This window comes from Drosophila erecta, unplaced genomic scaffold, assembly GCF_003286155.1.
Source record: "Drosophila erecta strain 14021-0224.00,06,07 unplaced genomic scaffold, DereRS2 tig00000152-arrow-arrow-pilon, whole genome shotgun sequence".
Taxonomy (NCBI): domain Eukaryota; kingdom Metazoa; phylum Arthropoda; class Insecta; order Diptera; family Drosophilidae; genus Drosophila; species Drosophila erecta.
The window spans coordinates 1,404,168-1,431,470 of NW_020825211.1; the positions used below are offsets into that span (position 1 = coordinate 1,404,168).

The 27,303-nt window shown below is 43.1% G+C and overlaps 3 protein-coding genes across 8 annotated transcripts; 1 reads left to right on the forward strand and 2 right to left on the reverse strand.

Annotated features, from left to right (window-relative positions):
* Positions 1-7: 7 nt before the first annotated feature.
* LOC6551448 lies at positions 8-15,087 on the reverse strand. Of its 4 annotated transcripts, none has more exons than XM_015155573.2 (7): positions 14,702-15,087; positions 14,332-14,490; positions 5,641-5,777; positions 5,072-5,557; positions 4,850-4,979; positions 4,130-4,279; positions 8-2,177 (listed from the first exon to the last, which is right to left on the reverse strand). In XM_015155573.2, exons 2-7 carry the CDS (start codon positions 14,393-14,395, stop codon positions 1,753-1,755), a joined length of 1,392 nt encoding a protein of 463 aa, XP_015011059.1. In that variant the 5' UTR covers positions 14,396-14,490; positions 14,702-15,087; the 3' UTR covers positions 8-1,752. The 4 variants fall into 4 exon arrangements, with proteins under 4 accessions (XP_015011059.1, XP_015011058.1, XP_026838488.1 ...); XM_015155572.2 differs by having other exon boundaries at positions 1,435-2,177; positions 14,937-15,087; XM_026982687.1 differs by lacking the exon at positions 4,130-4,279 and having other exon boundaries at positions 1,435-2,113.
* Positions 6,095-7,353, forward strand: LOC6551449 (putative gustatory receptor 9a). The gene is made up of 3 exons (XM_001977238.2): positions 6,095-6,935; positions 7,001-7,153; positions 7,212-7,353. The coding sequence occupies exons 1-3, from the start codon at positions 6,129-6,131 to the stop codon at positions 7,275-7,277; spliced, it is 1,026 nt and encodes a 341-aa protein (XP_001977274.1). The 5' UTR covers positions 6,095-6,128; the 3' UTR covers positions 7,278-7,353.
* A 1,000-nt stretch (positions 15,088-16,087) lies between the features above and the next one.
* Positions 16,088-26,747, reverse strand: LOC6551447 (putative uncharacterized protein DDB_G0289263). Of its 3 annotated transcripts, XM_026982654.1 has the most exons (11): positions 26,174-26,747; positions 22,715-26,112; positions 19,556-20,051; positions 19,408-19,487; positions 18,725-19,244; positions 18,470-18,658; positions 18,211-18,399; positions 17,656-17,766; positions 17,081-17,132; positions 16,900-17,015; positions 16,088-16,639 (listed from the first exon to the last, which is right to left on the reverse strand). In XM_026982654.1, exons 1-11 carry the CDS (start codon positions 26,528-26,530, stop codon positions 16,481-16,483), a joined length of 5,667 nt encoding a protein of 1,888 aa, XP_026838455.1. In that variant the 5' UTR covers positions 26,531-26,747; the 3' UTR covers positions 16,088-16,480. The 3 variants fall into 3 exon arrangements, with proteins under 3 accessions (XP_026838455.1, XP_026838456.1, XP_026838457.1); XM_026982655.1 differs by lacking the exons at positions 16,088-16,639; positions 18,211-18,399; positions 18,470-18,658; ... (1 more) ...; positions 19,408-19,487; positions 19,556-20,051 and having other exon boundaries at positions 17,001-17,015; XM_026982656.1 differs by lacking the exons at positions 16,088-16,639; positions 16,900-17,015; positions 17,081-17,132; ... (4 more) ...; positions 19,408-19,487; positions 19,556-20,051 and adding an exon at positions 21,072-21,692.
* Positions 26,748-27,303: the final 556 nt, after the last annotated feature.

The following is a 27,303-nucleotide window of genomic DNA, read 5'->3' on the forward strand; positions in this document are numbered from 1 at the left end:
TTTGTAAACTTAGATTTATTTTATTGTTGTCGGTGTTTTTGTGGGGTGTTGAGGTCTAATCTTCTCCAGTTCTGGCTTGGGTTAGAAAATAAGATTAGAAAGATTAGAAAATAATTTGTTTTGGGTAATTTGGGGCGATTTTGCTCACGGGAGACTGGCGCTATAACAATAAACCTCAACCTGAAGCGATAACAATTAGAAATACAGCCAAGAGTTTAGGATCAGGGCTTAGGCGAGAGACTTTTGCTTATTTAACTTCGTTCTATTTATATAGGATTTAGCCGCCTTTCTGATTTGAAGTTTCAATCTTCGCTTAGTTAAGTGCACATTCCGAATTGTTAGAAATATTATTACTATATACTTGTTTGTAGCTCTAGCAGATCAATGCAAAATATTGTTGGAACCAAAGAGTTTGGGCCAAGTTGGGCCCCAAAAAATTGGTAAAAGCGCAGGCCAAAGTGTCTTAAACATTAACTACAGTCTTTCTTAAGATACCCACTCGCTATCTCTATGTACATTGCACACATTTTGTGACCATTCCATATATATATATATCTATATATATATATTGTTTCGGTATATTCACAATATTCGCTTGTTTAAAATTAGTTTTGATTTATCTTTTATAACAATTTCATTGTTTAGATTTTGTTTTCTTTGAGTGGAAGCAATTTTTGTTTTCATTTCATTGAATATTTGGTTTTGCAGCTACTTTAACTACGTTAATAAATATTCCTATATCATATCATAATCAATTTATTTAGCTTTGAGGCCGAACTAAAGCACAAGGCATTTGCCGTTTATTTAAAATGTTTATCAAACGTTTTTCACGGTTTTAAATATATATTTATATATCTATATATAGATCTTTTGGTGCGCTCTACAGTGCAAAATATTTGCTCAATTATAAAATTGTTTCACAGTTTGTTAAATCTTTACAACAAAACCATAACAAGGACAAGTTGAAACGATATAGTCCGGAACGATATCTATCTGGACTATCAGAGATCTGTTACAATCGACTAATTGTTAAACAGATTTCATTTTAATAAACCAGCTATAAACCAGTTACCCTAGTACAGAAAAGCATTAGTTCGGGTTAACAGACAAACGGACTAGCTATAAGGACATTTATTTTGATTAGTACTCGGTAACAGATCTCTTTTTTATTTTTGAGATTTTTATGGCTCTAAGCTAACTTGTCCGCTAAATTCTGTCGTCTATATCTGGATCTGAATAGTCCAGTGGGTGTAACTCAGATAGCGTGGTTAACTAGACCAAATATAATATGGGCTTTTTGGCTACGAGCTTCAGCAAATGCATGATGGTTAATAGCTGGGTTTTGGTGTTTCGTGTGCTTTATGGTAAATCCTTACAATGTTCGTTCAATTGAATTTGTATCACAGCAATATATTTGTTTTGGTTTACATTTATAATACGTGTATATATACTATATAGTTGTGATCCGGGGCATAGAAGCAATGCAATGAGCTTTAAACCAAAATCTCTGGCGGTTTGTGGCGTTTTTTCCTTTTTTTTGTTTTTTGTTTGTTTGTTTTTTTTTTTTTTGCTATTTCATAGTTCAAGCTTGGACAAGGAAACCGAAATGAAAACGTACATAACTTTCGATCGATAAGCTCTCTCTCTGTCTATATCTATGTATATGGTGTGGTGGTGGTACAATGATCCTAACTATCCGATCAAGCCGCAATGCAACAACCTAGGTGAATAGTGTTTGTACTCAATCACGTCTCAAATACGCTTGATGGTGGGTCCGGTGAAGAAGACGGAAACTTTGCGCTTGAACCGCTCCATGGTGGGCTCGTGCTCCTCCTCGTAGTCGTCGTCATCATCGTCGTCCTGACGCCGGTGGTGGTGTTGGTGATGGTGCTGCTGCTGATGATACTGGTGGTGGTGGCTCTGGTTTTGATGGCGGTGGTGCTGCGGTGGCAAATGCAAGCGCGGCGGCGGAGGCGTTCGATGGTGCTGGCCAAAGATGATGGTGCGCGGAAATGGCATGGCCACATCGTCGTCGTCATCCTCCCCAGCATCCTGATCGCCAGCACCACCCCCATGACCTTGGCCACTTGGCTCTGGTCCGCCGTCCGACTCGCTGAAACCGGGATTAAGTATTATGTTCGGTATAAGCTCAATGCTGTCCCAACCATCTTGCAGTTCTGTTAGGCAAATCGGAAAAGTTAACAGAATGTTGTTATATAGATATTGCATCGAAAAAGGGAGTAGGAGTTCGAGAGCAGAAGAAGAAAGAGAGGAAGAGAGAGAGAGAGAGAGAGAGAAGAAAAAACATTTATTAGGATTATCTTTGATAATTGTTCTCTACATTACCTCTTTTGCTAGGGATTTTTGTATTGTCTGTGTTGGTATGTGTGTGTTTCGGGGTGTTCATAATTTTTTCTGAGTGTAGCTGTGCAACAGTTTAACACAAATATTTACAGGCGGCGCTTCAGCCAAGTGACACTCGAAAAAGCGACACTTTAGCCCCCAAGCGTCGCACAGGGCGTATGCGTAATGCAAGCAACAACTTTATCTCGCTAAATAAGTGTACACCGCACAGCAGTGTCCAAAATAATAGGTATTTTGTTGCACTCTTTTTCAAATGCATGTTTGTCAGTTGCCAATAATCCAAATTATGGAATTTATGAACATCATGAAGATTGTAGTTGAAATTATGCATTTACGTGTATTATTTTGAACACATTTGCTTATGCATATAGTATTTGTATGTTTTTTGGGTGTTTTTTGTGTGCATTTTCTATTGAAATCCAAGCTCGAGTGTTCTCAAAACAAAACTAAATAGCATTTCAACGGAATATTACATACAATCCACTCTTTTTGGTTTTTCAAAACATTTAATTGTCGTGCGTTTACGGGTTTTATCGTTGCAAATGCAAATAACACAATAATATTCGGTAAAGTACATACACGGTTACAACATTGATAAAGCATTTTCATTGGTCTAGGCATTTTACAATATTCATTCGGTAAATTTTTGTGGCTTATCCATTTGCATCTAAAGCTTAAAATTGATTTAGACCTCTAGGCGGTTTTTAGTTTGATTTGGTTTCCTTTGATTGACTTTTGGCTACAAGTGCAGGCTATCACAGTTTAAGTGCTTAAAGCTTTTTATATTCTTGGTCTAGGACTGGATTTGGATTTAGTTTATTTCAAGGAAATTACAGCTTTCATTACTTAAGGCTAGGCTCTATTTAAAAGAGTTTGGATTTAAGAAATGTGAGAAAATACATACAAGAAACATATTCTGCGGCGCTAAATAATTTTCGATTGCAATGAGAACTAGAATTGAACAATTTAGTTTAAGCAACTTGGATTCAAATATTTATATTGTATTATAGCTGTTTATACTAGCTGCTTCTACTCTTATTATTATTATCTAATGTAAATATAAACTATTCATTTCTACACATTATTGGACCTACTCGTTTTACTATGGGCAAATGTAAGCCCAAATTGGCTAATAAATTGCCTCGAATCAGCATTTGATTTGTCCGCAGAGATTTTCATAGCAAATACATTCATGTAGGCATTTCGCATTGTAATTATATTTACAGGTCACAGGAGCCATCTGTACACACATATATTTAGTATATAAGGGGACTTAAACAGAATACATTTAACAACATCCAACGGCAAAAGCAAACATTTTGCGTCCGGCTGGCAAACATAAAAACTAAATGCGGTTAAACACAACGCTTGGGATATTAATTATTAACAACAATAGCGGCAACAACAACAGCTATGTAGCATTAACGAACAACAACAACAACGACACCAATAACATTGAAATATAGCCATAACAAAACTAAACAATGCACTTAAAATGTATGTGAATGAATTTAACAACAAATGGAACCGAAAACAAGCCAAATGGGAACTGAAAAATATATCTTATACTCGTAGTTATGTAAAAGAGACGCAATTAAATGAAATAACAGGTGAATTGTTGCTCATTATCTCGGGAATTGTTTTTGCTGTTTAACTAGTTCCTCTGAACTGGGAATATACGTATATATATGTATATAGACTCTGGAGTTCGAGATGGATATATTCATTTGAAGCTAAAGCTGGAGTTGATCGACTTAGTCTGTACCCATTTGCGCCGACTGATAGCACTCCTTGGAGAGCACAATGCAGAGTCCGATCGCTAATATCACAAGGGTTCCGAGCACTATGCTGACGGCCACTATCCAAATGCGTGGATCGAAATTGTCTAGGTCGGGTTTTATAAGGCGTATGAGATCTGGATATCGGGCGTGACAGAGACAGAGGCACAAATAAGACAAATAGCACACCAACGAGAGAGGGAGAGAGAGAGAGAAAGAGAGAGAGAGGGGAGAGAGATATATATGGACAACGAAAATTACCAAAATTACAAATCGAATGTACTAAACAATGAGTTATACAGCTATACGTTTACACTTTTTTCTGGATTTTTTTATTGTAAATAATGCTGACTACCAATCAAGATACTAAAGTTGGGCCAGCGGATAGGATTGCAAGCAGTAAATAGGTATTAGTTACGGTCTGGTCTTAGATATTGAAATGTTATACCATACTATGTAGCGATTGTAATCCCATACGATGGTACTTAATGTATATATGTTGACACCAATTGGAAATTAGAAATGATCAACTACCGTTTAGAATTACAGTTTACACATTTAAAGTAGAATACCAAAGTTGTACGAAAAAAGTAGTCATAATCAACATAGTCTAGCCTGGATTGAACCTAGCCTAGCCTAGCCTAATGGAGCCTAAGATCTCTAGGATTCGAATGGTTAAACAAGCAGGCAGTGCCCGCAGTACTCACCCTCCTCCTTGGTCTCCGGCAGCGTGGTCACATTGGTGGTGACCACCTCGCCGCTGCCCAGTTCGTTGTTGGCCCATATCCGAAACTCATAGGTGGTGTTGGGTGCCAGGCGATAGACCTCCATTTGGCGCTGTAACAAGTTCATTTACATAGATTACCAAACTAAATCAGCGACAAGACACTAAATCCTAGTTAAATATCCAAGAAACTCAAGATACTCACCACATTAAAGGCTATGTTGATCGGATCCATTCTGCTCCAGGCGTGCTCGAAACTGGCATTCGCCGGCGGCGTCTTGTAGGAGACGTTGCGATACTCTGCCGTGAAGCTGCGCACCGGATAGCCACCGGACTGGGTCTTATTGAAGCGCCAGATGAGGAAGCCCAGTATGGTGGAGGCCTTGAAGTATAGCTGCGACACTGGACCAGGAACGGTGCGCACAATGAGCTTGGTTCGCTGGTGGGCGAGGTACTCCACCTCCTCCTCCATTTCGGCTGCCTGCTGGCCATCACCCTTGGGGGATACGGTTTCCCCTTGGCCACCATCCTCATCCTCATCCTCCAGTCGCTGCGTTGCTTTCGCCTGCTGATTTTGCGGTGAGGTAGTTGCTGATGTCGCTGTTGTCGATGGGCGTGGCACTGACGCAAAGCACACGTAGATTCCCGCATCCGTGGTGGTCACATTTCGCAGCACCAGAACACGGCCAGTCTTTGGGGACACAATTTGGGTATTTATCTCAGATATTTATTATGTTTTCTTTTTGGACTCCCCCGGAATCCGCATTAATTTACCTGAACTATCGTGCTGTTGCTGCCGTGCTCCTTCACCCACATTATATTTCCCTGGGCTATGCACGGTATGCTCACATTGCCGCCCTTGTCCGTCGCGTATTCGTTGTACTTGATCGTCGAGCTGAGTACGGTGAGCACTGGAATGGATTTCATAGGGATACACAGATTAGCATTGAGCTCGAGGTGTTTCAATCAATAAATATTATAGTCATAAAGGCTTAGGAGCATTAAAACCCAAAATATTCCAAACTTAATTGGCATATTTATCCCTAAACTCTATTGGAGTTCGATTGATTGAGGTATGAGTCCCAGCAAGAGAATACTTTCAAGCAATCGGGGTCACCAAGCATTGGCGTTTCGCCCCTTGACAGAACTAACCGAATTACGCGCCCGATACGATCTCGTAGCACCTCCATTTTGATTAATTGAACGATACGGTACCTACGTAGTGGCCCTGAGGAAGTGTGGATCCCTCAGTTGGTAGCCCAATGTCGCTGTGGTTGGAACACGTTTTAACTGGCTATTTTCAGCTATGCGGACTGGTTTGTGGCTGGAGTGGCAGTCGTTTGGGCCGCCTGTTGAGCAGTACCGTCCTGGTGCTAATATTGATCGAACTGCTCGGTGAAATAAAAGCATATTTCATGGAAGAAACACCAGATATTCAGTCCGTGCCCTTGTTTTTTGCGAAGGTCATCATGGCCGTTAATATGGCCTACAAAATGATCCATGCCTGTATTGCCTTTTTGGCGCTGTTCGAGTGCCGGCGCTTTCGCAATCTGCAGGAGCAACTGCCTCCGGTCAAGGACACAGCCTTTATATACAAGCATTTGGTCCTGGAAATCATACTATTCGCGTGTAATGCGTTCCTCGTCTTATCTGAGTACAACATTCGTGGCATTTATTTGGAGAATCTGCGTTATGCCTATAGCCTCCAGGCAGTTCGGGCTCGCTATCTACAAATGATGGTGCTGGTGGATCGTTTGGATGACCAGCTGGAACAGCTGCATCACCGGGTGATATCCGGTTGCTCGGATTACAAAGCACTCAGATTGGACTATGCCCATCTGGCGAATGTGACCCGCTCGTTGTCGCATCTATTTGGACTCTCGTTGCTGCTGCTGAATGTCCTTTGTATGGGCGACTGGATCATCGTCTGCAATGTGTACTTCATGGTGGCGTATCTGCAGGTATTTCCCGCCACCTTGTTCATCTTTAGCCAGACCATGTTCGTCGTGTGCCCCACCCTCATCAAGATCTGGAGCATCTGCGCCGCCTGTCATCGCTGTGTGTCCAAGGTGGGTTATCCCAAATTATTATTTCATATGTCCAAAGCTTAGCAGTGACACGTATATCTTGACAGTCCAAGCACCTGCAACATCAACTTAATGATCTACCAGGACAAACACCACTGGAACGAAGTCAAATCGAGCAATTTGCCCTGCAGATCATGCAGGATCCCATACAGATCGATGTCTGCGGCATTTACCACCTGAACCTGCAGACTCTAGCTGGGGTATATAGATATTTAGATTTCTATTTCCTATATACGAGCCTACTATACTTCTATACAGATGTTCTTCTTCATTCTGGAGGCACTGGTAATATTCCTGCAGTTCGTGTCTCTCGTGCGGACGTAGGCCACGGAGTAATAAATCATGGGGACGGGTGATGTATCGGGGTCAGAGGTCAGAGCGGTGGGAACATGCAACATGATTTGCTTGCCAAAAAGGAACAACAACAGAGAAACAATAAACAAAAACAACGAAGAACGAACAGCGAACAGCAGAGGCGGGGGCACAACAAATTCTTCAATTTAACGTTGTTGTATTTCTGAATGCAGAAAATGCTGAAAATGTTGCTGCGACACGCGAAGGTCATACACACACTACTTACATATTTATGACGCTGCCTGTTTCCGCTTCTTCTTCTTATTTTTCTTCACATTCACGTTCGACAGGAAACAAGAACAAAAACAAAAGCCGTAGAAAGAACAACAATAAACGCCAATGGCAAACGTCATTCGCCATATTTTATTTCAGGCTTTCAAAAGTCACCTAGTCACATGAATTCGGAAGGAATTAAGCGTGGCCTTTCAGCGGATTGAGATGTGCCACAATATGTATAAAATTATACATGATCCACAAGTCGCTTAATTAATTCACAGCCTGAACTTTCAAATTACACTTCCCTGCTCAGATTGTCATGAGTGGTTATAGCTGCAATACATTTTCGTTATCTGCATGGCAGATGTATCTGAAAAGTTGCCACTACACGAAAACGTAATAAGATTGCTTTTATTTTTAAGTTGGCCAGTTCTCGCGGGTAAGTAAAACCGAGCACAAGGCAAACAAACATATACCAAACACACATTTTCACATATACGAGGCAATTTTAAGTTCAGCCTTGTCCAAGTTGGGGGCAGATGTAAGTCAGTAGTCAGTCATCCATAATGTTGATAAAGTTTCGCACAAGCCAAAAATGGCCATAATAAGTTTGCACTGCCTGGCAGGAAGCTACTGGCAGGGGGTACTACACATATTTTGTTTTTTGCTTCCAGCTGGGAGCTGGAAGACCAAAGTTAGCCCATGTGGGCTTATGTAAGGAGCAAGCTGCTTGCCGAAAAGTATGCAACACCCCCTGTGAAAAAGCACCCACAGCACCGCCATCACCATCATCATCGTCCCTTGCTGACGTCAGTTAATTGATTTCAGCACGAATCCAATGGGGACGCCTAAATTTACACGCAGAGAAAGGATCGAATGGCGATAAAACTAGTGGACATTGGGAAGATAGTGGTAGTAAAGCAAAACAACGCTGAAATAACACACACAGCTGCCACTAATTTCAAACACATCTTCTTAAACTGGAAAAGAAACCTTTAGGTAAACCCTTTACAATGATTTTGCCCCAGTGCAGGGCCACTCAATCAGCTGCCGTTCAATCATTCACTTCTGCCGATGGGCAAACCATCAATTGTCGAGCGATTTAATTAGGGCGCCCCAGGGCTTTTTGGCCGTGACGCATTTTGGCCAGTTGCCTATTTTTTGACGCGGTCCGCATTGATTTTGCCATAAACACAGCACATCCAAGCGTAGCCACCCAGAGCCACGAAAACCACCCGGCGATAAACGTAACCCAATCCCAATCCCAGTCCCATCCAAACCAGCAATCCACCGCCCATCAAAAAGCAAAACTCAAGAGACAATGGCCAAAACAAGCACAGAGATCCGGGCAAATAAATCCGGAGACAGACGGGCGGGCGACACCTTTTGTTTATTAACCGGATGCGGAACCCCTAGTTACCAACTATTTACCCCGACGACTGATTGGCTGGAATTTTCCCCGGAAGAGTGCGGAAAACGAGGGGCGAAAATTAGTGGGTGGGTTGGCTGGGCGGTTGTGTTTTCGCCGTTAGAAAGCTGAAAAAGCAACAGCGAATGCAACTGTGAAAATGTAATAATATAAAAATGTTTGCCAATTGGTTTAGCAACACGGTGAGAAGTGAAGGACTTGTGATGGTTTCTTCTCCGTCCCTCTGGTTTTGCTTTTCTTTCCCCCAACTTTTTCGTTTTTCCCCTATTTATTTATATTCCCACGATGGCCAACCCAAAGAGCTACCACAACACCACTTTGGCACGCTTTCCATGGAATTGCGCTTTTCTGTAATTAATTATTTAAGCACTCGGCTCGATTTGTGCCAAACTAGGGAGCCGTTTATCATACAGTAATGAGCCCCTGCATAGGAACGCTTTATATAAGACTTAATTTGTTCTTATTAAGTCATTAAGGATATGACTTAAGGCTTGTAATTATTAGCGTTACTTGAATTTTAATAAGACTTTAAATACTTTCAAAGAGGCGTACTAACATCTGCCTTAAACTTTGCATTTTTTCGTCCTCTTCGCTGAACTTCACCTGTACTTTCGCCCCTTTTTTTGCGGCACGTGTTTCCCCTAATGCGTCCATTTTACATAATTTGCGCTACCAACTATATCCTGCATCCTTCCTACACGTGCTATATCCTCGGATATGCCCCTCAGATCGGCGATTGAAGCAACAAGCGGCGAAATAAACTTTGCTGATGGCACCCAGCTGGGATATCGAAACAGAATGGCCACAAATGGAAGAGTTCAAGGGTCGCCGGAGGGGCAAAACTTTTCAAGCATCAACTTGAGTATCTGTGCAAGTCGAGCTGAAGTCGCGTCCTTTGAAATGTATCCTCCAACCAGGCTCGTTTGTCGGTTTTTTAATTCAAATTTAAAAGTTAAAAGGCGCAACTTCAAACAGTCATCAAAATCAGTAAATTATTATTCATTATTTATCTCAATTAACAGGGAATTTCAAATGTTTGTACCAATTCTGAATGGTAACAAGTATTTCATGTCAATAAATATAGATCTTGGAAATATACAAGAGCTGCAAATCCCAATCAACTATTGTTATATTTAATGCATAAGTTCCAATTCTTTCCTATTGTTTAGTTAGTAGTTATTAATTTCCTTGTTCTAATAATTAATTTCATAATCAAGACACTCTGTGCCATCTGCATCTAAATAATTTAATTGTAGTACAGTAAACAAAGGCACGTGGCTGTTGAATAATGGAATGATTTCACATCGATTAATGTAGAGTGCCAGCAATCGTGTCCTGCAAAATGCGATCCTGAGAGTCCTGGCAACTTGACTACGTCAGTTTTCAGTGGAATTGTGTGTTGCAATATTTATGACTCCCACAGTGAGTGCCGATTGCATTTCGTGTCACCGGCGAAAGACCAAAAGCCCACTTCAAGATCCCTCCACACATGAGCCAAAACAAACATTTTGTGTGGGAATACACAGAAAAAAATTACCAAATAGGTGAAATCATTTTCAGAAGAATTCAGTATCATTCCGACGCTAATTGCTATCCACTAACAAAGTCATGTATTCGTGCTCAAAACAAATTAAACATGTGCCCGTTTCAATGTACGATATACACTCAGTTAAGCCCTCGTATAAATGGATAATTTGGCTAATATATTTCCAAATGATTTTGTTTGCGTACTTTCCAATAGTCGTTAATCTTGTTCTCGGTGCATTTATACGACAACCCTGACATTTTTATGGCGCTTAATAATGCATTTGGCTTAGAACGACCACAGAATGTCCATCGATTCCTGAACAGAAAACAAGTTGGGTGGGGCAAGACAGGGGTGGAGGGGTATGGGGGGTATCAATGGAGAAGTGGACAAAATGCAGTTTAAGCCACAGGACCATTAAATTGGAATTTCATAAAGCTTTCAGGCATAAGTGCGCACAGCAGGGGTTAAGCATTCGGGGCACGGGGGTTAAGAATGGGGGGCACAAGTGTCAGCAGCAGCTGTTGCCCTCACAAGCAGACTATGCGATTATTCTGCTGGCACAACAAAATAGTTAAATATATGGCACAATATATGGCTGGAAAGCCATGACAATGAAAACAAAGGCGGTAATGTGCTGGGCAAATAAAAGCAGGCAATCAATAATGAGGAATCTGTTTTAAAAGAATTGAAGTCCAATGCTGGAAGATGCGCGTTATTGAAATGGTGAGTTTCGGCAACTGTCAATAATTTCTTTTCCAATAATACTGAAAACTCCATTAACTATTTGACCGAACAAATCGATTTGGACAAGGAAGAGTGCCACTAAGCTTCCGCCTTTCTCTATCAAAGGACTGCCATTTACGGAAGGAATTTTTGTTGGCCAGCTGTTGGTAAAATGTGATGCTGAAAACCACTGAACTGAGATGCAATTCTAAAGACTTTGCATTCCAGCGAGCACCTTTAAAAGGTGTGCATTCAAAAACACAAATATTTCGTTGGACATGGGATTCTTGAATGGTCAAAGTGAAATGCCATCTACCATGGCCAAATCAAACGACAGAGAGAACCGAAAGGCAGACACTTGAATGCGGGGGAAGCGGGAAAACCAGAACAAAAGAGTCATTCAATGCTCTTGTTTTCCCTCCCATTTTACTTTTATTTCCAGCTATATGTATAGTGTATACGCTCTTGACCAAAAGCCGGGGAAAAGTCTAGGAGAAAAGCGGCAGAAAGTGCTGAAGACTTGCGCAGCAATTCCCCGAGTCACTTTATTATTATTATTGCCCATGGGCGGAATTGCTGCACAGCAGCAGCAAACAAAATAAAATGCCAGAATTAATTAAAATTCATAATTAGTTGCATTTTGCATGCCAACGGACCACGAGGTCACGACAAGAGCTAATCCAGCCCCTGGCTCAACTCGGGTTTCTTCACCCACAGCACAGTGGTCAGAAAGCGGGCGAAAATGGTGCAAATTACAAAAGAAAGTTGGAAAAATATCCCAGCGAGAGGCCGAATGAAATTCACTACAAAAACAGATTGCAATTTCCCCAACATGTTTTCAAACTTAATTAGGAGCGCAAGTCCGCTTCAAACCACTCCAGACCACTGTGACCATACCATGGCAATTCTCATTTCGTACTTTATTTGCTTTGCTGGAGAAACCAGACAGCAGATGAAGGGTGAAATGATGGTTGGTGGGTGGCGATGGAAATGGAACCGGGCACAGGACCTTCTCCGTAATGATGTCCTCCGCCCATTGCCGACCCTGCCCACTTGTTGAAGTTGTTGTTGTTGTGCCTGCCGTACTTCTGGTTCCATTCAGTTGGCATAATTGCAAAATGCACCTTTCTATTGCCTATTTCGAAGGATTTCATGTGTGAGCCTCTGTGTTTCTGCGGAGCAATTAAAATCGGGAGCAAACAAAAATAATCAAATAATGCTGCCCCTCCTTCAGGCCTCTCGAATCAGCCAACCAGGCGGAAAATGAATGCAATGGAAAATCAAATTCACACACGGTCCATTAAAATAGGAAAATGGTTTGGGTGTGTGTGGCACTCGTCCCTTTTTGGCATTGACATTGAAAACCGAGCCACACTTTCATAGAGTCATTGTCTTCTCAATACCCTTTAACGAAGAAGAGGACTTACATAATACAGAACCTCGTTTAAATAATAATTTTGTATTAAGTTAAATCCCCAACATTGTGGCTTCACATAACAAATATTTCAAGTTGTAAGCATTCAAGTATTGAATAAATTATTTTAAAACTGCTATGATGTCTAAAATATATTTAGAGTCCAAAATTATCAAGGATAAATGACAGAAGACGATGTTTTGTTCTTGCTGCATACTCTTGGACATTCGTGAAAAGGCTTTCAAACTTGAATAGGATTTTGGGGGTACTTCCCAAGAAACTTATCCACTTTCAGGTGCCTCAACTATGTTTTTGCTAGCCGCTGAATGCATTCATGAATATTAAGAGCTTTATTTCGTTGCCATAAATTGCGAAAAACAGTTGAAACTTTGGTCCAACTGTTCGGTTAGAGCATTTGCAGCAAGTATGTTGCCCCAAAGTTGGTACCCCGTTTCAAATGGCAAATGGCACCTTGTGGCCCGGGTGGCATGTGTCTAAAAATAGTGGCACAGCTCTTGTTGCATGTGTTTCGCTTGTTCTCGGTGGTGCAGTTGTTGTTGTCGAAGTGCCGAAACCGCAGTGTTGGTTCAACAAAAGTGGGAATTCAATTTTGATTGGAGGCAGCGTACTTGGCGGCACGTCCTTGACTGCAGCTATCTACCAGCCGATCTCCTTGGCTCGTTAATTTGCCAAAAAGTTTGCCAAATTGGTAGGGTTTAGTTTGCCACACTTGGGCCCCTCGAGAAAACCTCGACAATTAGGTGCAGAAAAATCAATTTGTCCAAATGAACAGCTGTGGAAGTTTTGTCTTGGCAAACAGCAGCACCACTGTTTCGTTGCCTTTTGTTTTAATTAAAAGCAAACATTCCCAGCCATGACGACTATTACCAAATAATGAGTTTGACCAAGCCAACTGCCCCATCATGCTCATTGCGCGGTGAGTTCTCACTGTTGCAGTAACAATCCAAGGATTTATACGCAATTTGCATGCAAATCAGGCTGGTCAGGCCGAACTGGTGGCCCACTAAATGGGTGGGGATTAATAAAGGGTCTGCGGGTGGGATGGTTAGATTGAGCCCAGGATTAGAGACCCTCCGACTGAGATTTATTGGCCTGCGCGACTGTGGCACTCAGATTCATGGCACATAAACGGGAATTTAAACAAGTGCGGAAACAGGCAAAATGGACCATTTGGAAAATGCCCTGCCCTGATTCGCAGAATAGAAACAATTTCGCTAATGTAGTTACAGTCAAAATGGGTTATTTCTTGTTTTGGTGCACAAATGTCTGTTTTCTTTCAGCCGGTGCAAAATAACTAAAATATTGAATAAAGAAAAACGACTTTTCTGAGAATAATATATTTTTAAATTCGTTTAAACATATTTTCCCATGTCCTGTAACCTCATTAACTGAAAGCTTTTCCATAATTTAGGCTTACATATATTAGAAAGTTTTTGGGGTTTAAAGCATAATTAAATAAGTTGATACATAAATCACATTTACCCAAATCACCCAAGCTTTATCTCAATTTTCACAGCCCATCGGAAGTACGCCCACATAATGCCCACTGGCGACACATCCCAACTGGACTCCAATTGGGTCAGCGGACGTCCAGCTCCCCAGGCACAAGCTGTCCAACTGGACACGCATTAATCCCAATCGGACGGGCAATCGGTACGCAATGGGGGAGTTATGTAAAGTGTCAAGTGCTTACCTTGGGTGAAAAATAATAGATTAAACGATGACAACGTTAGCACGGAGCTGGAAGTGGACGACATGCTTCCATAGCACGCTTAAAGCACGCTTTACATAAGCCTCCTCTGGCTCCTCTTCCTGTTCGCTTTATCACCCCCTCCCTTTTGGCCAAAGCCGGCTGCACAGCAATCAACAAAGGCACAGGCACAGCAGCGAAGAATAAAAAAAAATGAAAAGAAAAGGAAAGGAAATGAAAAATAAATAGAACTAATAAAAACAAAAAAGGCAAAACGGCGACGACGCGCCAAAAACAACAAACCGAAAACAACAACAAATAATACGAAAAGTTCTTTTGCTGATTTCTATTTTCTCCTACTTTATCCCCTCACATTTACAGTTACTCCTATCCTATCGCGTGCTTCTGCCTTGTTGTTGTTTTCTTTCGGCTCTCTTGCCACCTCTCTCTCTCCCTCGCTCGCTCTTCCTCTTTCGCGACTCCTTTTGACGTAACTTCAAAGTGCGGCTGCTGATTTTTGGCGATTTTCGCACTACGCGAATTCTTTTGCGTAATTTTGAGTAACTGATGTAGTATCAATGGAACTTGAAAAAAAAAACACGCAGTACTTGTGGTTTAATTCAACTGCAGTTCGGTGTTTGGAGAGTTGTTGTTGATAACGGGACACTGGATTCGCTCGCCAACCGCCGCTCATGTACCGTTGCGTTCGAGTTGCGTCGCTCGACTGAAACAGAAACTGAAGCGCTTTCAATTCGGCTTCGTGCCAGGGACTCGGAAAATCGCCCGCCAGAACTTGGCCTTCGGCTAGTTACCCGCCAGATCTGGCCATTTTCGCATTCCAAAATAATAGCTAAATAAGTGGGAGTGGGAATAAAGGAAGCTCATAAGTGTGCTACATAAAGTGCTTAGCTCTGCAATGCGAATACAAGTGCAGTTTATTTTGGATATATCCACTTGTACTGCCGATATATAAAATAATGCTATATCTTGTGTTTCAAAGAAATTGTATGGCACAACGCATTTGATACGATTTCAAAATCATAAAATTTGTATACAAGGGCTGATTCGAAAATGAAAATATTTATTATTATATTTTATATTATTTATTATATTTATAAAATATTTACTAAATACGTATTTTACATAAGATTTATACAAAATATTAGATGTTTATTTCTTTTTATGTAACTCACTGTTACTTCACTGTTACTTTTAAGATTCGACGTTCGTACACAATAACTTCACATTTTATTGAAGGGAAAGTGTGTTTTATATTAAATATAACACACCAGCAAATAATATTTTTTTTGCAATATAATTTTAATACATATATATTATTTAGCTATTTATTTCACTTCAATCAGCACTGACTGTCAATGGGTGACTACTGGCACTGCTCCTCCCGATCCACCCCCTTGATCCAAGCCTCCCCCCGAAAATCCCACCCCTCGCCACATGCACCTCGTGTTGTGCAACTCTGCCTGGAGCCGTCATCTGTAATTCACCTTGGCAGGCATGTGAGTGCGATGCACACACAGCATCCACACACAATGCCCGCCCACTACGCCCACTGCGCCCGCCCGGCCACGCCCCCGACGCCCTCAAAAGAACAGCTGTCAATGGTTGTTTACAGAGCAACAGAGACAGCTGTCACGCGGAAAACAGGGATAGCAGCAGAAGTTCGATGAACCCGCCAACTTGAAGTAAACATTATGTTAATGGTACATACATACAATTCATTTATATTTTCAAACTATTTTAACAAAAAAAAATAATTATGGGATGTCTTATCCGGTTTCAAAGCGAATTGATTTAATTTACAATTAAAATACATCCGTATTCATAACTTGCTTCAATGCTTTCAAACGCGGCTGTTCGTGTCGGTCAACGAAATTGAATTCGTTTTTCTAAATGCAGCCGTAAAAATGACTGATTATTTCAAAATTATACTGATTGCATTTGGATGACAGATGATTACATGTAATTCGGGATCCCTTTCAGCCTTTTGTTGCCGCCTCGTGGGGCCCGATGTACATATGTGGAAATGCTGTGTTGGGTGTGTGGAAATGGAAATGCTGCGAGTTTTTGTTTTCATTTTGTTAGCTTTTTGTCACTTGAAATTTGGAATTTGTGGCGTGTTTGTAATTGACGTCTAGCGACGCTTAATGCGCTCAATATACTTGGTTTTATTCAGGGCCCGACTGCCCGCATTGGGATCCATCATGCGGTTCCAGTCGGTCTGACCCACCACAAAACCAATGGCTCGCATCTTCTCCTGCGAGCGCTTTTCCTCGATGTCCGCCCAACGCACCTAAAAGAGATTTAATTAGTAATTTAGTAACTAGAATTTGTTAAGGAAATGCTATCAAGAAACGTTTAAATACTTTCGCAACCGTTGCAGTATGTTAAGTATATTAAGATATTGTACTTTCTCAACCAGAAGAGATAGCAATACGTATAGCTATCCTCTTCCGTCTCATGTGGAAGACAACCCACTAGTCGTTCGCTAGGTTTCTAATCCAAGCTTGCAAAGAAACGTTTCTCGCCAGGCTGGCCCTTGATCGTACTCACCCGCTTCTTGCCATTGGCCGAGGTTGTGGGTGGTTCCCAATCCTCCAGCTGGAGATAGTCGGCCATGCTGGCAGTCCTGCGGTTCTGCATCAGGCGCTTGGTGCCATCCAAGCGGGCTGAAACAAAGAAATGCGGTTAGCTGGCGAGCCAAAATCGGGCCAACAGGAGGGAGGGGACTCACCTAGATTATCCTCGGTGGTATCGCGTTCCCATTTGCTTTTCAGGAAGCCGCACTGCACGGGGAGCACACGAAACGCACGATTGGGGTGGCCGGATTAAATAGAGTGCAATGGGAGAATTTCAGGAAAGTTTAGAGGAGTGTTTACCGATACGATGACCACAAACCATTTAGTCACTAGTTTCCCGAACATTTCTGACTCCTACTAACTGACTGGATTGATTCTGGGAGACTAATCAACAGCGACCACGCGTTAGTTTGCAATTTAACCATACAACGTTTAATTGAATTTTCGAAATAATTTTAAAAGCGTTGAGTAACTAAGAGCAATGTTAAAATGGTATCACAGGCTTGAGCACATGTTTGTTTATATCAGAATCTTGTATCCAACGTGTCGAAGTACTAAAACTCCTTCACATTTGTAACGATATTTGTACATTAAATTGGATATAAAAAATGCAATCTTCTTGCAAACAAGCAATAATTTAATAATAAACCCATTATTTCCCCTACGCAAACAGCGCACATATGTCTCAAAATGAATCCAATCAATCCATGCAATTAGCAGTAACACTTACATCGTTGGAGGCGTCGGCGCTATTGCTGTCGTCTGTCTCTTCGACAGCCGCATCCTCGTGTGCCGCTGAAGCTCCCACAGTCGCCCCTTCGCCGGCGCATGCATTATCGTCCTGGAAATGAAATGAAGCCGCCATAAATCAACAAAACGTTCGCTTGACCCAGCTTGCATAGTTGCCTTTACTAAAAGCTTAATTGTAAGTTCGAAATTGTTTCTTAGTCTAAGGCTAGCGGTGCACAATTTGCATGTCATAAGATGGGAATATATATATATATATATTTGTAGTTTATATAATAAGGGTTTCGTATGCAGTTTTCATTTAGCGTTCGCATTGTATTTTTTGTTGTTGTTTTTTGAAAGGACTTGGCCCGGCCAGGTCAGAATAAAAGGTATCTCTTAATCTCTTAAACAGTAAACATGACTAGATTTTGATTTTGATTCAGCTTGGAAACTCCGGACTGGCCACCCACTGACCCACTGGCCAGTCCAAAAACTCCTGCTCAGCGGCGACACAGTAGCAGTCACATTTGCGTCGCACCACTTAGTGCATAGTTACCGTAGCCATGTCCTCAACATCTTCCATTTCGACAACGTTTTCGAGGAGAGAGCTCACGTCCAGTTTGATGTACTGCAGCGGTGTGTTGCACCAGTTGTCCAGCACCACGCGGATCTCGTTCTCGGTGCGCTGGTGAGAGTTTCTACCAAGGCACGTCTCCAGATCGCAGTGCAGGTCCACTATGTAGGGCTGTAGTGAATACAAGAAATAATATGTAACATCCCTCAAAGAAGCATTGAGTCGTTGACCATGAACCCACCACAAAATTCGAGTCTTTGGCGTGGCAATAAAATTCATTCAGTGTGCGCAGCGAATTGTTGTTGCAATCCACTATTATAAAATCGTACAGATTGTCGCAAAGTGTCTTTTTAAACGACTTGATTAGGTACTGCATGTAGGTCTCCTCCATACTGTCATCATATTCGTACAATATCTCCTTTTTGGGTATCTGCAGATGGCAATCGAAGCAATATAGTAAAACTAACAGCATATAATTAACTACACTCCCTCTCACCTTCTTGCCCGTTTTGGGGCACTTCTCGTCGTAATCATTTTCAATGATGAAATAATCATCGATGCTGAGAATGCGCGGATTGGCACCGCCCATCTCCAGCTCCTTTTCCTTGATGAGTCGGGCTACATGCGATTTGCCGCAGCCAGGAGGGCCACGCAAAATGATACAAATGCGCTTGGGACGGGTCATGCGACCGGGATTCAAGAGCACTTCGTCCACGGAGATCGTATTGCAATTCTCATTGGTCGGCACGCACATCTCCAGATTGAGATCAGTCACTGGGTCAGCAATATTCTCATTGGCATTGGCTGCCGAGGGGAAAAGTGACATGGTTGGCGGCGGAGGAGGAGCCAACTTATCCGAATCGTCACCTAGCTGCTGACGCTGCGGATTGGCTGGGAAGAGATTGTACTGGTTTTGATTACACTGCTCCTGGTCATTTCCCTGATTCCATTTGTTCATCGATGGCGGCGGTGGCAGCTCTTCGTCGTCATCATCGCAATCAACAGTTTCTAGGGTACTGATGAAAATTGGAAGAACAATAAGTACAATACAGCCAGCAGAGGTTTTAAGCAGACTGTAATCGATGGAGCATGCAGCGGTCGAATGGAAATCCCTTTCTCCATATTGCTGCTGCCATCGTATACAACCAGCTTAAAAAGCATTGACACACTTAAACTTACTCTTCAGTATCGGAAATGTCTTCGAGATCATTGCGTTCCTTACTTTTCTGGAACCCATCGTCCTGATCCTTCTGTGTCCCCTGGTGGAATATATTCATAGACAGGATTAGAGAACAAGATAGAGGCTTGAACTGTGCTATCCACTTACCTCATAACCCTGTTCAGAACTACGTTCTTCAACCGAATTCGATTGGAACTGTTGGTTTTGACTGAACTGCAATCGCTCCTCCTTCTTTTGTTGTTTGTTTTTTTTCTTATTCTTACGCTTGTTCCCTGGACCTCCGGGTCCTCCCAATCCACCTGGTCCCGCTGCCATGCCTCGATTAGGGCCACCTGTCATCGCTTGGTTGGGATCTCCTCCCATTCCGCCCATTTCCATTCCTCCTGGCATTCCCATGCGATTCGATCCCGTGAACGAGGAGTGGCCATACTCGAAGGTCTTCACTGGTCTAAATTCTGGAATTCTGTCAGCGGGTCTCTGACCGGCTGGCCCATCGACGGGATTGCCATCACCCGACTTGTGGCCATAATCGATCACCTTGGCGGCTTTTGGGTTATTGGAATAGTCGAATACCTTCATCGGTCGATAGATGGGTTCATTCTGGTTGCGGTTGCCATTGAATTGTTTCCGCTGTTGCTCCGGCCTTTAGTTTTTGTTTGTTTTTTTTTTCAGTGATGGAAGGTGGTAGGTGGAACACACCATTGGCGATTTTAGTATACAATGGTTACGTTTACGTTTGTTGATTTATTTTTGCGGCAATTTGTTTGGTTTATGTAATATTTTTGGTATTGTATATTATTTTTTTTTAGGTTTTTAATGTTTAAAAACCAAAAGAAAAACACTTGAACTTTTACTTCGATTGAAATTTACTAAAATAGTTGTTTGTTTAAGTTAAGATAAGGGGGCGTGGCAGTGGACATGTCCCACTGCCCTCAAAATTGCAGGTCAGCAATGAAAGATTTATATATTTTTGGTCCTAAACTTAGAATAGGCAAGCTGCATTGCTTATAAAGAGATTCTACATTTCAAAAGACAAAATAGATAGCATCACCGTATCCAAGTGGTGATGAACTCAAATCTTAATTAAATCGGAAAATGTTGGCTTGATTTGGGAGACGGAATAACTAGAAAATCGCATAAATAAGCGGACAAATAAATTAATGTATAACATCTTTAGGACAATATGTATATGTATTGCATTATATTGAATGTTTTATTTAATCGGACAATTGATAATTTACATAAGGGTGGTTTATTAGCTCACAATAATATTGCGGACAATATGCAATAATGCAATAAAATCGGAAACAAGAAAGCGGACGCATTCAGTTTTGTTTGATTCCAAAACCTTATCAAGTGCATTTCCAACGAAATACCCTATTGGTTTGTTTAGCAAAAACCAATGGGGTATAGCAGTAAAATTTTTCAAGATATTACTTTGTGTTTCTCAAAAGTTTTCAACCAGATCCTGAGATAGTTACTTAGATCGAATAATTGACATATTAACAATGTTTAAAAATTAACCAGAGCCAATGTTTAGCGATCGGATGTAAATGGATATTGAATGTGGTATAAACAAAGATTCATTTGCAGACGGACAGTTGACCAAAAATGAAAGGTTCCTGCAGGATTACAAAGGATAATAATCCCCCAATAACGTTACTTGGGTTTTGTCTTCCTTTATTGATATTAAATTCCATAGTATATATTTAACATATACGACTTAAATAACTTCGCGCTATAAAAGAGTTACATATAACTCGAATCGAGATATTGCTGTTGCTGATGTTTTTCGTTGGTAAAACAATGAGTTAATTATTTAGTCGCGTTGATTTTAAGCGAACAAAACTTAGCTACCAAATAATTTAGTTAGAGATTAAGCTATTTCTAAGTGATTATTGCAGGTCAAAAAACGTAAAAATAATTAACTTCCATTAATATGCGAAGCAACAAAATTAGACTCATACATGTTGTCTATTTTTTACTCCTCTTCAATGAATGTGACGGATGTGTATGCGTGTATCCTTAATTAATCGAATTATAGATCTTTTTCTGACTGCTGGACGCAGCGATCCGACTGATATATGCGTGTATATATATAGCTAGTTATATATGTATGTATATTTTCGAGGGGGGTTGTGATCTGCCCTGTTCGATAGCCGCCCCCAAACAAATCTGTCATCTGTCATCAGTCGCCTAATCAGATCGCGGTATCGAGAGTTCAGAGATCAGTTCCTGCGCTGCTGCTGCCGTTGCTGGAGCTTCCTACCGCCCCCTTCTCTTGCTGCACAGACAATGGATCAGACAGATTGATGGATATATGCATATATGCATATGTATCGGGTAGATCGCCAACAATCAATACCACCGTTTAGGTAATCGATTTTTGTTATCGGTCGTTTGTAACATTGTTTCAAATTATGTTTTTACATTCAGTATTTATCAGTATTGCATAGAAGTAGAAGAGAAGAAGAAAAAAACGGGGTTGGAATCGAAATTCCAGCATTAACGATAACTATAAAAAGGCCTGCACAAGTTAACTACATTAAATTGGATGATATCAATACAGAAAGAGAAAGTGATGGGGTACAAAGTGTGGGGAAAGTGTGGGATCGAGCGGAATAAGCCCCAACGATTTGCTCCAATGAAAACAATATATATACATGATAGGATATATGCCATCTGAACATCAAGCCGTTTGACACGGACTCGTAATGTGAAAAGAGCTGAATGAAAGGAAGCAGATTGATTACTTATACGAAAGCTTGGCATTATACTCAAAAATCCATTGGCAGTACATTCGGACAAACAATCGCTTGAAGTCCCACAAATTTAAGATACTTGGGTATTTCTAATCGCACGGATTGATTATTCATAATAAACACTCAAAATACTAACTATAAATGCAAATAGCAGCTGTACTTTATACAAAATCAACTAATTACTGAATGGGTAAGGTGAGTGTAAGTAAGTATTAAGTATTAACATTTCAATAATTATTTATAAGCATGCAGCCATACTTTGACTTCCCCAAAAGTGTAAAGAAAAAACCCAACATATTTGCAGATGATACCATCCAAAAATAAACTAAAATCAAGTGCTCTTGAAAAGATAGCGCTCCCATATCTTCCTCAGACAATCAGACAATTGATATTGGATTTTAGAAGAGCATAATGGGGGCAAGAATCTACTTCTGCCCCCTTTCCCCAATTTTCGTCAAGATATAAAATTCGATATTATTGTATACGTAGTGGGAAAAATAGTTAATCAAGTTGAAAACTTAAGAAACGAATTGAGGACACATACCCGTCATTCCAGTTCTTCCGATTGTTGTGTCCACCTCCTCCGCCATGATTTCCAAAGCTGTTGCGGTTGCCAAAGTTTCCGGGTCCTCTTGGTGGTCCTGCGCCCAGATCATCGTCGCCAAAACCTGGACCCGGTGGTGCGCCTTGCCGGCGGAAGGGATTATCACTGTTTGGTCCGCCGTTGAAACCGCGCATGTTGGACCCGGGTCCATTGGGTCCGAAGTGGGGTCCAGGACCGCCAAACGGCGGGCCACCGAAGTCATCACGGCGCGGACCGAATGGACCATCGGGTCCGCGGGGTCCGTAGTTGCGGGAACCCGGACCCGGTCCGAAATTGGGGCCAAAGTTTGGTCCAAAGTTGGGGCCATTGGTTCTGAAGTTTGGTCCGAAATTCGGACCTGGTCCCGGCCCATTTGGTCCAAAGAATGGGCCCCCAGGACCGCCTGGGCCGTGGCCAAAGTTGGGCCCGAAGTTGGGTCCATGTGGCCCTGGACCGTTGGGTCCAAAGTTTCTGCCCGGTGGACCAAAGCCCGGTGGTCCATTGCCATCGAAGTCTATGAAGTTATTTCCAGGCACTTGATTCGGACCAAAGCTTTCAAAGCGCGATCCATCGTTTTGACCTGGACCGGGACCGTAGCCAGGTCCAGAATTTGGACGAGAGCCTGCTCTATGGCCGGGTCCTCCGCCTGGACCGTGTCCGGGACCAAAGCCACCAGGTGGGCCGCTATTGTCCGGTCTCTCGCCGCCACTGGTACTCATCGAGTCGCGGGAATCCTGCGACTTGTTTTCGTTGCCGCTGTTCTTCTTGCGCTGCCACTCGGCGAAGGACAAAGGACGTCCATCCGTTCTGGGTTCCTGATCCTCTTGTTGCTCCTGACGATCGCGCTGCTGGCGTTCCTGCACATTGGCCACCGCCTGGGAGAGATTATTGATGAAATTGGGATCCTTGAGGGCGGTGCTTAGAGATTCGTTGCTCTTTTTGGCTGTGGACGACTTGTCTGAATGTTTTGCAGAGGCATCAGCCGCTTCAGTTTCATCTGAGTCCTTGAGCCCCACATCGAAGACCGAGGACGTATTATTCTTGACATTGCCATCGGCCACCAAATCCAGACCGGGGATGCCATCGTTTTTCTTAAAAAAGCTGCCCATGGGCGTGTCTGGCGCGGCCTCTTCCTCCTCCTCCTCCTCGTCCTCCTCATCGTCGTCCAGGGAAATGGTAAGTATGGGCTCCTCCTCCTTGACTTGCTTGGCGGGCATGGCAGTGGGAGCGGGTTGCCGGCGCTTGCCAAGATTGGAGGACATCGGAGGAGGCTGTGTGGGCGCAACCACGGGCGGATCTGGCACTACTGGTGCAGCTGGAGCTGTGACTTTGGGCGGAGGCAGTGATGCAATCGGTGGAGCTACTGGTGGAGCTGGCGTTATTGCTGTCTTTCCATCAGATGAATTCTCATTTGATGTCGGCGAGTTAGTTGGACTTTCATGGGATTCCTCTGGCTGCGTGTCCAATGTCTGCTGGATGGCTTGCTCGGCGTCTTGGTACTGGTTGTGCATCCCCGGTGGCGGTCCTCGGTTGCCTCTGAATGCTGGAACTCCGGCGCTTTCGAAGGCGCGATTCTCTTTTCCAAAATGACCAGGATTTAAGGATTGTCTGTTGCCTTGTCCGAAATTGGGTCCCGAGCCGGGACCCTGGTCACCAAAGCCAGGTCCAGGTCGTGGACCCTGGTCAGCGAAATTGCCTTGGCCTCCGAATGGATCATTATTTGGCTGCTGCTCCTCGGATTTGGATGCACCTGCGGCTGCTACCTTCGGCATGTCTGCGGTCGAGCCTCCTAGCCCCGATCCGGCAGAGCCACCCATCTGCTGATGGCGACGTCGGCGCATTTGCTCCCTTCTGTCCGCGATGCGACGGCGTTGCTTCTCGAACTCCTCCTCGTAGCGGCGATACTCGTCGCGATCCGGATGATTGGCATTGGCCCGCTTCCAGTCTTCGAACTGCTGCTCCCACTGGTCGAACAGGCGATCGAAACTGGCCTCGTCCAGATCACTGGGTTGTTGTTGGTTGCGGTTCTGCTGATTCGACTGATTGAAGCTGCTGCGCTGGTTGAAATTGCCACGATTTTGGTTATAGCCGCCTGGACCAGAATCGCCACTGCCTCTTTCATCCGAAAATCCCTGGTTGCGATTGTTATCCCAGCGATTGCTCTGGCGGCGATTAATATTAAAGCTTCCTCCAGCACTACTTTGATCTTGGTTATTGTAACTGTTGCCATAATTTCCTGTTCGCTGTCCAAAATTGTTATTGCCAGAGTTCTGATCTGGGCGAAAATCAGACTGTGAGTTCTTTATGAATGGATTCTTGTTTTGGTTTTTGTTTTGGTTGCCATCTCCACCTCCATCTCCCCAGCTACTGTGGAAACTATTTGGCTTGTTGTTGGCCCTCATGGGCGGTGTGTCGATGTCGGAATTGATGCCTTGCCAGCGATTCTGGCGTGGAATCTGTGGCTGGTTGCTATTGCTTTGCTGGTGATGTTGATGATCCGGCGGCGGATCACTAATACTCGGTGATGGTCCGCTCAACCAGCGATTCTGATTTTGATTTTGCTGATTGGGATTCTGAATGCTAGGCGGTGGTTCGCTTATCCAACGACTCTGTGGCTGATCCCCGCCAGACGGCGCTGGATTAGAAGATCCATCCCAGCGGCGATTGCTATCATTGGTGTTATTGTTAAATGGCGGTCCATTCCAGCGATTGTTGACATCATTTGGCGGCGGCGGCGGCCCACTCCACCGACTTGGTTGCCCGGCATTATCAGGCGGCGGACCACTGGTATCCCAGGCAAGACGATTATTGTTGCCTGCGCCGTGCTGATTGTTATTTCCCCACTGGCCATGGTCCATGTTGTTCGACTGCGGCTGAGGTGTTGGTCTCTGCACAGAAGGCGGTGGCTGCTGGAGATTGGGAAATCCCAGGTTGTCTGGTCCGACACTGTTGTAGCTCATCTGGTTCATTTGACCGCCACTATATCTGTTTGGCGGCGGCTGTTGCATGGACGGTGGTCCTGACCACATGCTTTGGTTGTCATTCTGATTGGAATTCAGATGCTGATTGTAACCACCTTTTTGGGGTGGTGGCGGCGGCGGCTGATTGTACATCTGCGGCTGGGCCGTGATCTTTCCGGGCACTGGCGGCCCTCCCGCGACGACAAGGGGTGTCGCTGGCGGCGCCGGTGAGGCGGAGACGCCTTGGTAATAGTTTTGCGCGACAGGATAGGCCTGTGGCCCGGGTACAGCGACCACTGGAACGGGAGCTGGTGTAGGACCAGCTACCATAGGAGCGGGTACGCCTTGAACTGTGGGATTTACGGACACGGCCGCGGCAGCGGCCATTTCACGCTTGTACTAATGGGTTAGAAGACTAATATTGTAGGAAGTTCATTGTGTATTACCAGATTTCACTCACCTGCTCGCCGTACTGGGCATGCCACTTGGCGTACTCAGCCTGGTAAGTCTGCCACTGGTGCCAGTGGTGCTGCAGGGCGTACTGCTGCTCGGGGGTCATGGCCGCATACTGGGCGGCCGTATACTGTTCATAGGGGTTGCCGGCCCCAGTCGCCTGGCCGCTGGTATATGGGTTGAATGCAGCGGATGCGGTGGCCGCTCCGCCTGCTGCCGGCTGAGTGGAGTGGGGTGCTCCGGCGGACGCGTCCGATGGAGGCGGAGGGGGCGGGGTGTCCGGCAGCGGCGGCGGAGCCGCCGGTTGCGGTGGGGGTACGGTAGTGGTGGCCGCTATGGCGGCGGTTGGCCATGGGCCCCACATACCGTTTAGCGGATGACGCGAATGTACCGCTCGTTTGCACTAAATCACTAAATCCGGCGGATTAGCTCCGTTCCGTTCAAATCGAGCACTTTCCACTACTTCCGACTCCTATTTGTACGAATTCAGAATGAAAACTTCGCCATTTTTGGCTTGAAAACTAGAGATGGAACTGTCAGCTAAATGGGGAGGGCAGTGTGACCGTACTGCGATTGCAAATCCATATATCGCAAGCACCCTAGAATATTCCATTGCAAAATAATGAAATACTATTTATTTTAATTGTATTTATTTTAATTGTTATTTAATGTATTTTTTTTATATTTTTATTGTATTGAACACAACTTACTTAACTGACTGAATTAACTTAAATTGAAAATAGAAATATATGTTTAAAAACAAATTAAAGTGGGACAGTCTTTTTGAAAACCTCCAGCAAATTATTAGTTTCGTCAAGCCCTGCCAATTTACTAAATCTTCTCTAATCTCTTAATATTAGTCATAATCATGTACCATTATGTACCATTATTGTGTTTAACTGAGTAATTTTGTATTTTGTTAAGTAAATTTGTAACTTTACACGAAAGTCCCGCCGAAAGTCTAAGTAACTATGGCCGACCCATCCCTGTATAAATAATAATAATGGTGAAAACAAATATTTTTTACATGATTTAGTTTGATAGATCCATTCAATGATTGACTCTTATACAATTTTAAAGACTGCATGAGATTTGCCTTGAGTAATATTTATACCTTTAAAATGGAAATAAATACAA